Here is an 18,764-nt window from a genome sequence, read left to right on the forward strand (position 1 = left end):
TGCATCTGATGAAATGGTGCAGCCGAGATAGGTAAACTGGTTGACCGTTTTGAGTTTTGTGTGCCCGATGGAGATGTGGGGGGGCTGGTAGTCATGGTGGGGAGCTGGCTGATGGAGGACCTCAGTTTTCTTCAGGCTGACTTCCAGGCCAAACATTTTGGCAGTTTCCGCAAAGCAGGATGTCAAGCGCTGAAGAGCTGGCTCTGAATGGGCAACTAAAGCGGCATCGTCTGCAAAGAGTAGTTCACGGACAAGTTTCTCTTGTGTCTTGGTGTGAGCTTGCAGGCGCCTCAGATTGAAGAGACTGCCATCCGTGCGGTACCGTGCGGTACCGGTACCTCAGTGGAATTTGTCTCTGTCAACTTGGCTGCCATTATCTATATGATATAAAGGTGAGTACATTTAACAGTAAATTTTGATCATAAAATGATTTAAGACATCCTTAGGCTGTGAAAGAGGCTGTGTAAATGAGAATCTTACTTTTTACTCCATAAAATTGGCAGCTGACCAATTTGCTGATTTAGAATGTTCGAAAATGAAATCCTCCACATGAAACTGCAAAAAGATTGTATGCTGTCAAGAATCCATGAATAAGAATGTAATTTCAAAACATATTAAAATCAAACTCTGCTCTAGTTTTATTAAGTATATTCCCATCAAAGCTTTTCATTTTTGTCTTTTCGGCTTTGGATGAAGAACATCACTATGTTGTAGTTCCTGTTTTGATTTTGATATCAATAGCCTAATGAATGAGAGGAAATGTAATTGATATTTCAGCCCAGTTTTCAAAAATATTTATCCATCCCAAAACAGGTTATAGAACTGTTAAATTGTGCTTTTAGATTATTTGCTTGATAATTGCTGGAATATGTAGGGCAATATTGATAGAATTTATTAGTTTTCAATCTGGACGTCTCACATTTGAGATTTTTATCTGCCCTGTCCTCTGTAGCAATATTCCAATGCATCACATGCACTAATATAATGCATTATAAAAACATGCAAGGCCTTTCCTGTTCTAACTCGACTATAGCTGTGTATTATGAAAGTGGGAAAACTGTTGGAAGGCAACATGAAATCAGGATTTCAAGGCATTGGGATATTGAGGGAAGGAACAGCATCAAAATGACAGAATGAGAAGAAGACGAAATGAACTGACCCAGTGTGTAAAAGTAGAAGACACAATTTTCTTGTTTATTTTCATTGTGTGATTACATTGTTTAATGGGTTTAATGTATTGTATATGTTGAACGTTTAGTGGGTGGGGAGGGAGGGAAGGGAGGGGGGGGAAGGGGAGAAAATGACACTGTGTATGTTCAAGAGGGAAATGTTTGTGTGTATTTTAGTTAATATGGTTCGTAGTGTGAAAAATATATAGGGAATTTGTACCTATATCAGACTGAAGTCAGTGGTAGGGTCATAAGAATATAAAAAATGGGAGCAGGAGTAGGCCATCCGGCCCAAAGAATCTGTTTCGCCATTTGATAAGGTTTATCTGGCCGTGGGCTCAGCTCCACCTACCTGCCTTTTCCCCATAACCCTTAATTTATCAACCATGGAAAATCTATCAAATTATGTCTAAAATATAAATAATTAAATTGCTCTACTGCTTCCTTGGGCAGAAAATTCTGCAGATTTTTCCTCCTCATCTCCATCTTAATCTGCTCCCCCAAATCTTTTAGTGTCATCGGCAAATTTAGGTACACTACACCCTCTACAAATCATTAATGTATATAGTGAACATTTGCGGGCTATGCATCAACCCCTGTAGCATTCGACTCAGCACTGATTGCCAACTATTTAAACAGAGAATTGGAGACCTTAACAATATCAGCAAGGAGAGCAAATATTGACTTAAAAATACTCAAGAGGATTATCAAATCCTTAGATTCCTGGACAAGAGGCAAATAATTCTGTTTCACCTTAATGCCAAAACAAGCAACCCTAAAGTACCCAATTCCCTCTTTGATTGAGTTTTATATTTCATTATCTTTGTATAGAAGACAAAACATTTGTGTCGTGGAAAGAATTTCTACCCCATTTTCTTTGTTATGGATATCTATTCCAAGAAGTAAAAATTGATAATTAGTTGCCATAATTTTTTTTTGTAATTTAGAGAATTTAGGCCCTTCCAGCCAGGAGCCTATGACATCCAAAAACACCCATGTTAGCAATTAATTTACCAAACCCTTATGCCTTTGAAATGTGGGAGGAAACAGAAAAACCCGAAGGAAACCCACATGGACATGGGGAGAACAGCGCTGGATTTGAGCTCATCACTGGTGCTATAATATCATTGCGCTTACTGCTATGCAAACCATGCCACCCTGAAAATTGAAAAAAACTGAAAGAAAATATTGAATATAATTTTGATAGAAGTTTTGGGTGTCTTTATTTGTACAGTTTTAACCTGTAGCCAATTTCTCTTTCATCAATAGGTAGAAATGACTGTGAATAAAGAAGTCATGACAATACATACTTACCACAAATATTTACTTCCATTTAGTGAGATGCTATCTATGGCTTATTGAAAAATAAGGGAGAAAAAATTGGCAGTTTATCCTCCTGTGTTTCTTCTGGCATTCAGTAAGATTCTAGCTGATCCTTTACCTCAGGTGAACTTTCCTACACTAACACCATATTCCTTGATTCACTCGATATTCAAATGGTTGAATATATTTAAGCAACTGAGCCTCCACATATCATTTAAGTATCCACATGATTTCATTAGTATTCATTTCTACTCCATTGTATTTTTTTGAAGATTTTTATTTTCTGTGTCATATAATTGTCAATGTTGCATAAATTAAAAGCTTATTGGTGGCATATTAAGGTCTGAAAGCATTCTACACTGTTTCACAGGTGAAATTGAAAAACCCTGCACTGTAACCCTAAGTGACGATACAATACATGAAGATGCTGAGGAGCTGAGATTGGTTCTTGGATTGCCAAACAGTGCATCCCCTTTTGGAGCTTCAATTGGTGAAGTAAACGAAACAGTGATAAAAATCACAGATGCAGCAGATAGTGAGTTTCAGAGTGAATCACTTTAATAAATTGAGTTCTTTTCCAGTTTTATGAATGACCCTAACAACTTTTGGTTCTTAATTACAGAGGCAATTATTAAATTTGGAGAGACCAAATTCAGTATCAGTGAACCCAAAGAACCTGGTCAGATTGCAATTGTAAAAATCCCAGTATTACGCGTGGGAGACACTTCAAAAGTTTCCATTGTACGAGTCCACACAAGAGATGGTTCTGCCATCTCTGGAGAAGACTACAATCCCTTGTCTGAAGGTATAATTATTTGAAGAAGTTCATACTTTACTAGAGTCTAGTTATGTTTTGGGTATTATGCTAAAATTAATGTGAAGTAATCTTACAGGAATGCAGAACAAGATTCAACCTGTCCTGAGCATGTCTTTTATTCATTTGAACTGATTAAAATATTGGGGAAGTTGTCAACAAGATTAACCAGACTAATAAACAAAGCTTTGTGCAGAGGAGGGTCTGTGATTTTCATTCAGAATTTTTGTGCATTTTTCTTTCTGGTTCAGGATTGAAAATTCCCAAATGACCCAGTTTTGGTCAACATGCACAGTGGTGCTGGGTGAACTTGACCTAGTTGGAATTTGGACACCGATTTATCATCACCCAATAAAGGAAAATTTTCAACTTAAATTTTTTGTTTTTATTTTCAACTGATCCAATTGTCTCCATTTAACTTTTTCTCTGTGTGCTCCTACAATTCTTGTGGTATCTTCCTTCCTTCAATTCCAGTCTGCTGGCTGTTATTCCAAATATCAATGGGATCAAACGTGATTGTTTCTTCTCATCATCTTTGTGAAAAAAGTCTCATCAAGCTTGACAAATATTCTGCCCCTTTGTTTTTCATTTACTTCAGAGATTAAATTTAAAGAAGGTGAAAGACAGCACTATGTGGAAGTTGAAGTACTTTATGATGGAACAAGAGAAATGCGGGAGGCATTCACCATTCACCTGAAACCTGATGAGAACATGGTGGCAGAAACTCAGGTACAAATATGAGAAAAAAATATATTTTACTGAGTTAACTTAGATTTAATAAAGGTTTCAAAAATAATATTTATTTTCAAATAATGCAAGGTTAGACAGAAATTGCTACCTGCTGCTGTTGGATAGGCTGCTGGATAAGCAAAGTGAATATGTAGCAATTAACTTACCACGTTTCAGCTAAGCCTTCTGCCCTATACTCTGAATTGTACTTTTCACAATGGAGAAAGTGAAGCAACTGCTTACTCTCATAAACTGATTGGGGCTTTAAACAGCAAAGCCGCGCATTTTAAACTGTCATCACTGACTTTGTAGGTGATCCCTAGAAAGGGGTCATTAGACAAAATGAAAACCAGCTTTAATGAAACTACCAGAACTTGCGTGGCCTCATTAGCCTTCGTCCTTCTTTGTTTTTAATAATAATATTATTTTTAATAATAATATATGTAATTGAAGAAGCAAATGATACTAGAGCTTTAGTCATACCCTTTTGAAACTTGATAATTGATGTATTACACTAATCGTAACCATTTTGAATTTGATCACATAAGAAACATGTTATTTGAACTATCCCTTTAATTGTGTAAATGCTATCAAACAATGATATTGACGTAGCAAAATTGCTTTCCTCAAGCATATGTAGTTGACAATTATTTTGTTGCTTCACAGATAAGTAAAGCAATAGTATACATTGAGGAGATGAATAGCATGGCTGACGTCACATTCCCATCAGTCCCACAAGTTGTCTCACTGCTAATATACGATGATACGTCCAAAGCAAAGGAAAACCACAGCCCTCCAGCAGGCTATCCTGTTGTCTGCGTTACCGTATGTATCATCAAGTTACAAGGCCCTGTCATAGTGATTAAAGACATAGCTTTGCACTGTGCCTTCATTGAGCAATAAAGTTGCATCATTATCGTTCTTAGTCTGCGCAAATATTCGGTCAAGATGATCAAAATTGTTTTCAAATGTGATTGGGCAACACAAAGGCACCCGGCAGTTGTGTATTTTGCTAAACATATTTCTAATTGAAGGCAAAAGAGCCAGAACAATGGATCATAATGTTTTGAATAATAATTAATTTTATAAGTCAACAGAATTACGATGATTTATATTGTACCCACAATATCTTAGCCGTCCAGTGGAGCAGCTGGCAAAGCATACAATAGCTTGAGAAATACAGACAGTGATTTAATTTTGATGATCTTGCATGAGTGGAAATTAGAAAGGCCATTGAAAGAGAAAAAAGTGATAGAGCTTTTAAGTGATGATATGCTGGGTTAACTCTGAATATGTGCAGGTCACCCGTGATTGTGATGGTAGGGTTGCGGCTAACAAAATAAATGACAGAATTCTGCATGAGAATTTGTAGGAAAGATCTTAGTAAAGCTTTTGAGATGTTGGAAAGAATCAAGGTAAGATATAATGAAGGTGTCTACAAGATAAAATAAGGATATAAATGGGAAATCTTATAATTTGTTGAAATAACGGCATTATTCATTGATGTCCATTGGGTTCAGAGAGATAATGGAGTTTGGTGACATTGAAATACAAAAGGCAACTAGCCTTTCTCTTTGGATAATGTGTTCAGATACATAGGCCATACTTGGAACTTTAGCTCATGTTCCTCTTGACAGTGCAGGCAAAATACACAGAACAGGATGAACATTCTACATTTGAACTGATAGTTAAATCAACAGTAAGCTCACTGAAGACTGATCAGGCAAAGGACAATTTGGTCTGTTCTTAAGTTCGTATGATTCACTGAAATGCGCTAGAATCGAAAGCATGTTACGTTAATGATAACGATGAAGGACGGCAAAATTTTATCAAAAATAAAAGTTAAACAAACACACAGGGGGAAATCTTGAAGTCAGGTTCAAGCTCAAACCGTGGATGTATTTTTATCTGCTAATTAAAGTACTCTGTTTGACCTGCTAGCATTGTGTTTTACTTCAGTCATAGTGTCTGTAGACTTCATGTTTCACACTGAAGAAGATGTTTAATTAGTGGTTCTGAAGCAGCAGTTCTTAAGTTGATGAACACTGCCTCAAATTCATGCCTTCTGCTTATACACAATTTTGAGAACTTGAGGTTTTAATCACAGCATAAAAGGGACAACCAATCCATCTACCCAAGAACAAGGAGAGTCTGGCCTGACACAGTAAAAGTCTTAATGAAAGACCCTAACAACTTTTGGTTCTTATGCAGCAACTGTTTATTCTTCTTGCATAATGTTTAAGTACAAGATTTATGAATTCACACTAAGCCAGCTAAAATATAAATATAAAATAAAAATTGAAAGTACAGGAGATAGTCAGTAAAGCTAGCAACATTTGTAGAGAGAGAAATACAGTTAATAGTTAAGTTCAAACACCTTTCATTAGAACTGGAAAATAAAACAACTGTGTTTTTATTTGCAGGGAAGGGAAAGGGGTAGTACTGCATTAGGGGGAGACCAAAAGAACGTAAATGTTACAAACACTGATAAAGTCTTAACCTGTAATTGTTTTGTTGATCCAAAGTAACTGCTATGCTCTGTCCTTCACAGTTCTACCTGTAGCATTGTTTGTTTGTAACTCTGTCTACCCTGTCCTTATTCAATTGAACAGATTACAGGAGCTGACCACACACACACACACACACACACACACACACACACACACACACACACACACGCACACGCACACACACAGTGTGGCAGGTTAAGCTCACTCCTTTATTAAGGCTGGAAAAGCTGCTTTTATAATGTTCAATTCCCGCCGTTTTTGCTGATTGACTGAGTCATCCATACGAATAACAATAGCGGGCAGGAACATCCATGCGTATGAATGGCCTTCTTCGCCAGCCTGTTTCTGCTGAGTTAGCTGGGAAGCTTGACCAACGCCATTTTAGGGCTGTTGGTCTGATGCTGCCTCAGCTTCTACCCCCACTGGTTCGTTGTCCTGCGAGTCGCTTTAGCGATCACGGTCCACTTCTGCTGCCGCGCAATTTGCCGGCCCGATCTCCGCAATTGCGGGCCGCCGCATTACCATCATTCATTCCACTCCCTCTTTTCATCAACTTTAAAACATGCATATCATCTTCCTTTACCAGTTCTGATCATTTTCATTAACCTGAAACATTTAACTCCATTTCTCTTCACATTATTGCTGCCTAAACTGTTCAATAGCTCCAGGGGTTAAACAGGAAAGTCGGCAGATGCTATGATTGCCATGCAATTCACAAAAGTGCTAGAGAAACTCCAAATGTCATGTGGCATTTATAGGAAGTAAAAGATAACTAGCGATTTGGGCCTGAGCCCTTTGTCAAGGTATGAGCAGAAGGCAGCCAGGTGCCCAGATAAAAAGGATAGGAGAAGGAGAGGAGAGGAGTGATGGAGGAGTACAGGCTAACTGATGAGAGGTTTTAGATGGGTGGGAGAGTAGAAGAGACAAAAGATGAGAAGTGATGGAGGAGGGTGTACCTCTCTGAATGAACAAGGAAGGGGATGGGGACCTGGAGAAAAAGAGACAGTGGAATAGAATATCTCTGGGGAGGGGACTAATGGAAACTGGAGAAATTGATGTTAATGCATTCTGGTTAGAGAGTGCCCAGGCAGAATAATAGGTGTTGTTCCTTCAATTTATGAGTAGCCTCAGTTTGGCAGTGTAGTGCACGTCGAAAGAACCAAAGACTTGTTGATCCAAACCAAGGCTTTTATTAACTAAAAGACTGGAGCATATCACAAGTAGGTCAACCAGTCCAGAATGACCTGGTCTGGCTAGGAGCAATCCTTTAAGACCTGCCAGTAGGCGTGGCTATGCTCTCAGCCAATCACAGTCATCCTACACTACCATCTGTACATATGTACATATACACATTGGTGATAGAATCTGTAGTATCACATTCACCCCTTCTTTGAGAACCGACCCCAGGGTGGATGGAGGTTAGGGGCTGTACCGGTCAGGGGTCTGACCATCCAGCATGACTGTCATGGCGCCAGGATTGGGGTCACCGGAGTCGTGTCGCCAGTCTGCCCAAAGGGTGCGGCCACTGCTTCGCTCAATTCTCCAACGGCGTTGTTGACAGTCTGGCCTGAGCTGGTGGGGTGGTGCTGGTTCCTCTGTTCAAGCACATGACCTGGGGGAAAAGGAATAGGGGGAGGTTGGGTTAAAGGCACTGCTGCGCCTGATACAGCTTGGGCCAGGTCCCTTACCGAGACTGTGTCCTCCTGTCCATCCGGGTACTCAATGTAGGCATAATGCGGGTTCGCATGGGGGAGAGTCACTCGGTCAACCAAGGGGTTGTTCTTAGGGTACTGGATGTGGTGTCGTAAAAGAATTGGACCGGGAACCATGAGCCATGCCAGAATGGTCATACCTGACTCAGATTTCCTCAGGAAAGAGAACATCCTTTCATGGGGGGTGGCATTGGTCGCGATGCATAGGAGGGAGCGGATGGAGTGTAGGGCACTAGTGAGCACATCCTGCCAGCGAGAGGTGGGGAGACCTTTGGACCGGAGGGCAAGCGTAACCACATTCCAGACAGTGGTATTCTCTCTTTCGACTTGCCCATTACTGCGTGGATTATAGCTGGTGGTCCTGCTTGAAGGAATACCACGCCAGAAGGTACTGCCGCAGCTCCACACTCATAAACGAGGACGCCCTGTCACTGTGGATGTAACTGGGGTACCCGAAGATGGCGAAGATGCTGTGCAGGGCATCTATAACTGAGGAGGCAGTCATGTCCGAGCAGGGCACAGCGATCGGGAAGCGGGAGTACGTCAATGGCCGTAAAGATGTAGGTGTTACGGTTGGTCGATGGTAGGGGCCCCTTGAAGTCTACGCTGATACGCTCAAAGGGGCAGGTGGCTTTGATGATGTGAGTGTTCTCCAGACGGAAGAAGTGGGGTTTGCACTCAGCGCACACTGGGCGAATTGGAGTTTCTGCAGCCTGTCCAGTTGCATGTTGGCGCAAGTCCCCCTGGAGAGTTCACCTGGTGGGTCGTTGAATTTACCTGGCCGATGCAGTATGTCATAATTAAAAGTGGAGAGCTCGATTCTCCACCTGGCGATTTTGTTATTCTTGATCTTACCTTGCTGGGTTTTGCTAAACATGAAGGAGACCGCGCATTGGTCAGTCAGCAGCGTAAAGCGCCTGCCAGTGCGGTAGTGTCTCCAACGACGTACTACTTCGACTATGGCCAGGGCCTCCTTCTCGACAGAGGAGTGTCGGCTCTCAGGACCCTGGAGGGTTCTGGAGAAGAAGGCTACCGGCCGGCCGGCCTGGTTCAAAGTGGCTGCCAGTGCAAAGTCAGACGCATCGCTTTCGACTTGGAACGGAATGCACTTGTCAATGGCGTGCAGTGTTGCAGCAGCGATGTCCGATTTGATGCGGTCGAAGGCCGCTCTGGGTTCAGTTGACAGGGGAAAGGAAGTGGTCTTGATAAGTGGCCATGCCTTGTTGGCATAGTGTAGAACCCATTGGGCATAGTAAGAGATAAAACCCAGGCAGTGTCTGAGTGCCTTCTGGGTGTAGGGTGGGGGGGCAAGTCCATGAGGGGACGTATGTGGTCAGGGTCCGGCATGACCACCCCGTTCTCCACCACACAACCCAGAATTGTGAGCCAAGTGGTCCGGAAGATACACTTGTCGAAATTGTAGGTCAAGTTCAGCCGAATTGCAGTCTGAAAAAATCTCTCAAGGTTGGCATCATGATCCTCCGTGCCATGGCCGCAGATAGTGACATTGTCCAGATACGGGAAAGTAGCAGTCAGCCCGTTCTGGTCCACCATCTGGTCCATTTCCTGCTGGAAGACCGCGACACCATTTGTGACCCCAAAGGGTACCCTGAAGAATTGATACAGCCGCCCATTCGCTTCGAAGGCCGTGAAAGGTCAGTCTTCTCAGCGGATCGGGAGTTGATGATAGGCCGAACGCAAGTCAATGGTGGAAAATACACAGTATTGGGCGATCTGATTCACTACATCTGTGATCCGTGGAAGGGGGTACACATCCAGGAGCGTGAAGCGGTTGATTGGCTGGCTGTAGTCAGCCACCATCCGCGGCTTCTCTCCGTTTTTAACAACCACTACCTGGGCCCACCATGGACTCGAACTAGGTTCGATAATGCCCTCATCCAGCAGTCTGCGCACCTCGCTTGTGATAAATTTCCTGTGTTCATAACTATACCACCGGCTTTTGGTGGCCACAGGCTTCCAACCAGGGGTGAGATTTGCGAAAAGTGCTGGCGGAGCATCTTGGAGGGTGGAGAGACTACAGGTGAGCCGTGGGGGCGGGTGGCTTGGGCTGCCGCTGGCAGGATGTTCCCTGGGTGGAGTGGTTACAGTCAGAGAGCGGAGCATGAGGCCCCCCAAAGTGCAGGGAAATGGTTTGAAACTGGCACTGAAAATCCAGTTCCAGCAGAGCAGGGGTGCACGATTGGGGAAGGACTAATAGTTTGAAGTCTGTGAACGTGATGCCCTGGACTTTCAGTGTTGCCACACAGTACCCCTTTACCCAGTCAAGAGCGATCTGGTCGCCAATGAAATTCTCTGTGCAGAGGGGAGAATAGCCAGTCCACAACAGTGGGCCAGGTCTGGGTGGATAAAACTGTCAGTTGACCCCAAGTCAAATAAGCAATTGATATAGTGTCCATACACTTTAATCAGTTCCATTGCTTTTGTGAGGGGTTGGGGGAAGTCCTGGTCGAGGGTTATTGATGCAGAGACTTGTAATGTAGACAGGGGAGTCCTGCGTGATGACATCATGCAAACAGTTGGGCCTGAAAAAACAGTATCGGGGAGTTGGTGTTGCTGCCTGCGGCCAAAGTTAAATGTTGGGGGTCGCTGCTTGCCATCAGTGGTGGGGCGGACAGCGGTGGCGGGTCCCTGGTCGGCAGCATCGGTGGGTACCGGGTCGGCAGCGTTGGCGTGTCCCTGGTCGGCAGCGGCAGCGGCGGCGGCGGGTGTTGAGGTCAGAGCTGGGGCCTGGTCAGACGTTACTTCGTGAGGTAGGGTGAACGTCATTGCGGCGAGGGTGGGTTGTACCTTCCACGCTCGGGGTCTGCCCTGTGACGTCAGGCGCTGCCGCGCAGTGGAGATCTCGCTCTCATTGGACGAGAGCTTTGAGGAAGAAGTGTTTGAAGTGGAGAGTGGTGATTTGGCTTCACAAAAGGCACTGTGTTTGACGGCGGCCATTTTGGAGCGACAGACTACAGTAAAGTGGCCGTTTTTAAGGCACCTGGCACCTGACTTTTCTCTCCGGGCACTAGAACCTGCTGTGCTTGTTCCTCCCAAAGAAATAACACTTTGGGGTTGCATCGGGCAGCGTAGCGGCGGTAGTAGGGTAGAGGGAGGGTATCCTACTCACATCAGAGTGTTGGGTCCAGCCCCGAGAGTACATGTCCATACTTAAGACCGCAGCCTCCATCATCTCTGCGATCTGGATCACATCCTCTAGGTTTTCTACCCCGTGCTCTAGCAGGCTCTGGCTCACCTCATTCGATTGAACCCCGGCCACATAGGCATCCCGAATCAAATCGACTGTGGTCTCCGCAGCAGTTCTGTCTGCAGGCACAGTCCCTTCCCATTGCCCTTAGTGCCTGAATTTAAGCTTTACAGGACTCACCAGGCTGTTGCCTCTTTGTAACAAGTTTTTACCGAGCATAGACCCTGTTCATCGATCGCTCGTAGAGCCCTTTCAGCACCTTCGTGGCTGCAATGTAAGTGGTCGCGTCCTGGATACTCTGGTAGACTCTTGGGGACACCATAGTCATCAATATTAGTAGTCAATGGTTGTCCTCTATCACAGCAGCATCAGAGAGCTTTCGAAGCATCTCACCCAGTGCTTAAAGTCATTCGAGGTTGTAGCTGACTGTAGGTCGATGTCGAGGCATCCCAGCCGTAGCAAACGCTCCATCCCTTCAGAAGTTTTTAGTTAATAAAATTGTAGTGCGAGTTGAAAGAACCAAAGACTTGTTGATCCAAACCAAGGCTTTTATTAACTAAAAGATTGGAGCATATCACAAGTAGGTTGACCAGTTCAGAATGACCTAGTCTGGCTAGGAGCAATCCTTTAAGACCTGCCAGTAGGTGTGGCTACACTCTCAGCCAATCACAGTTATCCTACACTACCATCTGTTCATATGTACATATACACATTGGTGATAGAATCTGTACTATCACAGGCAGTGCATGAGGCCATGGATACTCATGTTGGTGTGGGTATGATGTTTGGAATTAAAATGGTTGGCCACTGGTAGATCCTTGTTATTGCAGCGGACAAAGCGAAGGTGGTCAACAAAATAGTCTCCCAGTCTGCTTCCAGTCTCTGATGTAAAGGAGGCCACAACGAGAGCACCTGATGCAGTACATGGCATCATGTAGATTCACAAGTGAAGCAACACTTCACTTGGAAGGACTGTTTTGAGCCGTGAATGCTGGTGAGGGAGGAGCTCTGGGTGCAAGCATAGCATTTCTTGTGGTCAGAGGGGTAGGTACTGAGGGGATCATTATTGGGAAGGAATGAGTGGACGAGGAAGTCAAGGAGGGAGTGGTTCCTGGGGAAAGCAGAGAGGGGACGAGAAGATATGACTGGTGGTGGAGTCGCGTCGTAGGTGGCAGAAAATTGCAGAGGATATTAATTTGTTGTATGCAGAGGCTAGTGGGGTGATAAGTGCGATCAAGGGGAATTCTGTCCCTGTTACATCTCAGGGCAGATGTTCGGGAAATAGAGGTGATGCGGGTAGGGGCTGAGTTGATGACAGTAGAGGGGAAGCCACATTTCTTAGAAGAAATAGGGCATCTCATTGTTCTGGAATGGATGACTTAATCCATGATTCGTGACTTAATCCAGATCTGACGGAGTCAGAGGAAATAGAGAAAGGAATAGGATCCTTACAGTGTCAATGTAGCTGTGGGAGTTGGTTGGTTTCTAGAAAATATTTGTAGAGAGTTTGTCTCCCAAGATCGGATCAAAAAAAGGGAGAGTGTTGTCAGAGGTTTGCTGCATATCCAGGCAAAGGTGATCCACAGAACTTGTAAGCAAATGGAGCATCAGTCAACACAGCATAGGTACCTGAGATTATCTCCAGCAGTTTTGTTTTTATTTCAATTTTCCAGCATTGCAGGAATTTTGCATTTAGATTAATATCAAATGTTAATTTGCTAACATTTAACATATTTGAGAGATTTTATTTGAGACATTTATCTTCATTCCATTTTTTTTACTCAGGCATGCAATCCTAAGTCTTCTGATTATGACAAAACAGGATCAATATGTACCAGTGAGAACATTAATGATACCCTTACTCACTACCGCTGGCTGGTGAGTGCCCCAACTGGCCTTGATGGAGTGACAAGCCCCATGAGAGAAGTGGACTCAAACACCTTCTTCACTTCATCCAAGATGATCACTCTAGACTCTATCTACTTCCAAGCTGGATCTCGAGTGCAATGTGCTGCTCGAGCTGTTAATTCCAATGGGGATGAAGGGCTTGAATTAACAAGCCCTATCGTATCAGTCAGCACTGAGGAAGGTAATGCGTAAACATGGGTTGTTGGTCACTTCGAAGAATGTGGAATGGGTCAAGTTGTACATTGAATTATGATCAGCAAGGGAAGTGTTACAAGTCGGCACAACATAGTAAATCAAGAGATTTATCTTCTACTGTAATCTTTCTCAAATTTATTTCTTGTTCTTTTTGCAGTGATTAAAATTTATTGAAGTACTTGTTTAATGATCAATAGTCTGGTTGATCAAAGGCAAATAAGTACCAATGTGCAAATATAAATTTATTTAAATGTTAAATAAATCCTAAGATGGTCTCCATCTGAGAGACAAGTTTTCTACAGATATTTTTTACAAATCTACTAACTCCCACAACTAAATTTTACTCCGAAGATTGTGATAGTCCTTTTCATGCCCAGGATGGGACCAACAGGGTGATTACAGTGAGCAGATGCATGTAGTTTTGTATGAATTAATATATTGAAAATAATTATTGTAACTATACACTGTTAAGGATATTTTGGAGAGTGTGGAACATAAATATTTCTTTGAAATTTTGAAGTGAAATTTGTTTTCTAAGTGCAACATTGATCTAACTGAAGTTACCACTGCCTTGTCCCTTTCATAAAAGAAACCAATTTTTTTTTACCAGTGTGGATCCATAATTAATACAGTGACTCTATTTGAGTTACAGTTCACACCTTAACAAAATGTGCAAAAAAATTGTACTTGTAGATTGAGGGCTAGAGAATCTAAATTAGCTTTATCATTTTTTGTTAACAGCTTGTAACATGATCATTCATTTTTGATCAGGTCTGTGCCAGCCCAGAGTGGAAGGAGCAGTTGGTGCTGAACCATTTTCTGCTAAACTACGTTACACAGGAACTGATGATCCAGACCATCCCAACCTTATTAAATTAACTGTTACAATGCCTCACATTGATGGTAGGGAGTGCTGCATTGCGTTGCTATGGTGTATTCTACTGTTTTCCATGTGAATTTTGTTTTAAAGTTCTGTGCAATTTAGAGAATGTTATAATATTTCATTTCACTTGGCTTCAAAATAAATATTCTAGTCACTAATCTTGTCCGCAACATCAATGAGTTTTCTCATCCCCAACTTCAATGATTTTTATTTTAATGCTACCATTGTTTGGTGAATTTCTCAATGTTAATGTGAGAAAATTGAAGTTTGTATTTTGATGTTCCCAGTGTAAAATTAACACTGAATAACTAAGGCATCCATTAATATGATAGTTGAAGTAGTAATCCACAAGTAAGTGGATTTCAACATTGTATGTTGAAAGTGTGGTTGCTCGCACAGTAAACATTCAGATTCAAGTTTATTACCATCCGATTGTACAAGTGCAAATTGATGAAACAGCCTTCTCCAGTCCTCGATGCAAAACACTGCAAAGTGCAAATACAGTACACATAAGAACAGTATATGTGCACACGACATATTTTCAAATATTAAACTAAATATTATTGTTAAACAAATAAGAGGGTTAAGGTGAGCAGTTCATCAGTCATTCAGCAGATTAACTGCCCGTGGCAAGAAGCTGTTTCTCAGCCTAGTGGTTCTGGCTCTGATACTCCTGTATCTCTTTCCCAATGCGAGTAGCTAGGAGATTCTGCGTGTGGAGTGGTAGGGGTCCTCACTGATTTTGCGAGCCCTCTTTAGACAATGATCCTGATAAATTACGTTGGGGGAGGGGTTGTGAGTAATCCCCTCTGCTGCCCTTATAGAATTGTCAATTGACTTCCGATCTGATACTCTACAGCAACCATATCACACTGTGATCTGGCCAGCCAGGACACTTTCAATAGAGCTCCTGTAGAAAGTAGACAGGATCTGCCCAGTAGCCTTGCCTACCTCAGATTTCTCAGGAAGTGCCTTCTATTCTTTCAGGCGATTTGTAGAAAGATGCAGATGGAATATAAAAAAGTTTCTGAGTGGCATTCTTGCCCTGATTTTCATACTGAAGGTACAGCTGCACACCATAGAAAGGCTGATATGGTGCTGGAAAACAAATCCAACTGCAGATGCTAGATCAGAAACAAAAAACAGAAACACTGGAAGACCTCAGTCAGTCAAGCAGCATCTGTGGAGAGAGTTTCAGATCACAGTATCAGAACTGAGAAAAAGAGAAAACATATCCAATTCTCTTTCACAGTGCTGTTGAAATTTTCAACCTGAAGTGTTAAGTGATTTCTCATTCCACAAAATCTGCATGCCTTGCTAAGTTCTTCCTGCATTTTTGTTTTTGTTGGTAATGTGTTGGTCTTGCCAAGCATAATAGCCAGACCCAAATAGTATTTTTCAGCAGTTGGGTTGGAGCCCTTTGGCAATCCAAGGCCACGGCCAAGAACTTTTGCAGATGTTTTCCAGCAATCAGAACTGCGAAGTAAGATATAGAGGAGAAAGCTTGCAGATGGCTTTTAGGGTGGAACTGATGGCAACTAGATATCAGTGCTTGGACTAGAAAGGTAAAAAATTCTGATTTCGGGGTGTATCCTACATTTGCAAAAACTTGGGAAAGGTTTTGATGTCAAGGATCTTGGAGAAAGACTTGCTGGTAGTCAGGCAGAAGTCTTCTTTGCTTGGCAATGCTTTACTTGCCAAACAAAGAGTGCTGAAAGAAGCATCCTCGATTGATGAGTAAATATTCCATTCCAACTTTCCCACCCAACCTTTCTATTTCCAGCAGGCATTTCACTGACTTTTTTTCCCGACTCCTGAAAGGCTGATGCAACAGGCTTCCAATCGCTATTGATATCTTAGCTCATTAGTTAAATAAAGATTAAAGTCTTCAAGATTTCACCACATAGAATTATCTGAATTTCCCTTATGTGAGTGCATTTCACTTTGGAGCCCTTATCCTCTTCTAGGTGAGGTAAGGGACTAGCAATAGTGGCATTGAAAGAAGGCACACAATTTAAAGCGGCTGTGGGAGAGACATTCCGGCAATTTATAGAGAGCGTGAGAAGTTATAGCGAGCTCAGGAATGTAATAGCGGCATTGAAAGAATGTGCACAATTTATAGTGGCTGTGGAAAAGATGAGTTGGCAATTTATAGTGAGCGTGGGAACGTTACAGTGAGCATGACACACTTCTGAATGATAGATAGCATTTGTGGTATCATGTCCTGAATAGTGAATGGAGTAGAAAAAAATCACAGATAAAGTTAAAAAAAAGCATAGGGGTTGATTGTCTAAAATGTCTCAAGAGTCTGACTAATATGTTCTGGTTTTTTTTTCAGGTATGTTACCTGTTATCTCCACACGTCAGCTGTCTAATTTTGAGCTAACCCTTAGCCCTGACGGAACCCGTGTTGGAAACCACAAATGTTCTAACCTCTTAGACTATAATGAAGTGAAGACTCATTATGGCTTTTTATCATACTCTACTAAAAATCCAGAGGTGATTGGAGAGACCTCCCCATACCAGTATAGCTCTTCGCTGCGTGGGCCTTCCACACTCAGATTTTACCGAAACCTCAACCTTGAAGCTTGTCTCTGGCGGTTTGAGAGTTTCTATGATATGTCTGAATTGCTAACAGACTGCGGTGGTACAATTGGCACTGATGGACAGGTATGGATAATTTTCCGATATTCAGGGATACTTTCATCTATATTTACTGCTTGTATTTAACAAAATAAAAGTCCAACTGTAATGCAAGTATGAAATTTTTTCCCCTCCACGATTCATGTGGATCTCTGGATTCCAGTTACAGCACTGTTCATAATGAATGTCCATCAGAACCATGGTGCACACACACACACACACACACACACACACACACACACACACACACACACACACACACACACACACACACACACACACACAAAGATATAATCTTTAATACATATACTCTGCTAACTTTGGTATCTAATGAATTACTTTGACTCCTAGAATATTTTATTTTCACTATCATTTTATTGTAGACACTTTGCAGTTATGTGGAGGAAATTGTTGTATTTAATTGGTTTTGTTTTAATTATATAGTGATTTAATTTAACCAGGATGTTTAACTGGAAGTTTACAGGGAAGCCAAACACAATTATTTTGCATCTGCTTTTATGAAAAAAGGCTCAGAAAATTTCCTGAAAATTGCAGAGAACATAGACCTCGAGTATATTAGGAGCTCAGAATTAGTTTAAAAAATATTTATTGGAAAAATTAGAGGGAATGAAAAGTAATAAATCCCCAGAACCTGATAAGCTGCATTTTGAGTTGAAGGTGACCATGGAGATAATGAATGGAGTTGTTGTCATCTTCCAAAATTCCAGAGATTCTAGATTAATTCTCATAGTTTGGTAGGTAGAAATATCACATAAGGAGACTGGGACTTTATTCATTGGAACGTAGACGACTGAGAGAGGACTTGATAGAGGTATTTAAAATTATGAAAGGAATAGATAGACTAGACATAAACAGACTCTTTCCCCTGAGGGCAGGGGAGGTTGGAACAAGAGACCATGTGTTAAAGGTAAGGGGGCGACACTTTAGGAGAAATATTAGAGGCGGCTTTTTCACTCAGCGAGTGGTGGCAGAATGGAATGAACTTCCGAATGAGATAGTTGCGGCAGGGTCCCTTCTGTCATTTAAGGGAAAGTTGGATGTGTACATGGAGGTGAGGGGGGTTGGAGGGTTATTGGCGGTGTGAGAGGTTTGAGCTGGTGGAATTGTTCTAGTGAACCGGTGTGGACTCGAAAGGCCGACATGGCCTGTTTCCGTTCCATAAATGGTTATATGGTTATAATTTAAGAGAGAAACCACTTAATTTGATTGAGTTAGTCAGGAAAATGTTCATATTTATTTTTCAAGGTACTGAGAGAATGATTATAAGGTTTTGCAGAGTCAACATAGATTTATTTAAATATTTACCAAAAGGGAAACATGGTTAGCATAATGGTTAGGACAACACTATTACAGCGCCAGAGACCTAAGATTGAATCCAGCTGTCTGTAGGAGTTTGTACATTCTCCCTGTGTCAGGATGTACTGTTTTTTCACTCCTATAATGCGCACATGCATATAAATTGTGTAAAAATATTTTTGTATAACACGCACATGCGTATACTGAACAGTATTCCAAATTCCATCTGACAAAGCAATTGGCATTTAAATGGGACAGGAGACAAAACACATACCAGTATCTGCCACAGTTAATCTCCTGCAATTAACAACCAATCAAATTCCCCTAGATGTGTCAATTGCCCATTATATAGA

The 18,764-nt window shown here is 42.0% G+C and overlaps 1 protein-coding gene across 4 annotated transcripts in view; it reads left to right on the top strand.

Annotated features, from left to right (window-relative positions):
- LOC138739501 (FRAS1-related extracellular matrix protein 2-like) overlaps positions 1 to 18,764 on the top strand; it is a 255,570-nt gene that overhangs the window by 195,976 nt on the left and 40,830 nt on the right. For 3 of the 4 annotated variants that reach the window (XR_011342293.1, XM_069891716.1, XM_069891715.1), the window contains exons 10-16: positions 2,863 to 3,027; positions 3,115 to 3,297; positions 3,905 to 4,035; positions 4,702 to 4,860; positions 13,251 to 13,554; positions 14,340 to 14,471; positions 16,790 to 17,121. Coding sequence is in view for 2 of the 4 variants with exons in the window: in XM_069891716.1 (XP_069747817.1) it covers positions 2,863 to 3,027; positions 3,115 to 3,297; positions 3,905 to 4,035; positions 4,702 to 4,860; positions 13,251 to 13,554; positions 14,340 to 14,471; positions 16,790 to 17,121 (1,406 nt within the window). In the remaining 2 variants the exon portion in view is untranslated. Of the gene's footprint in view, positions 1 to 2,438; positions 2,616 to 2,862; positions 3,028 to 3,114; positions 3,298 to 3,904; positions 4,036 to 4,701; positions 4,861 to 13,250; positions 13,555 to 14,339; positions 14,472 to 16,789; positions 17,122 to 18,764 lie in introns of those variants that run through there. The other variant, XR_011342294.1, reaches the window with a different exon arrangement.

Source organism: Narcine bancroftii, chromosome 7 (assembly GCF_036971445.1).
Source record: "Narcine bancroftii isolate sNarBan1 chromosome 7, sNarBan1.hap1, whole genome shotgun sequence".
Lineage (NCBI taxonomy): Eukaryota > Metazoa > Chordata > Chondrichthyes > Torpediniformes > Narcinidae > Narcine > Narcine bancroftii.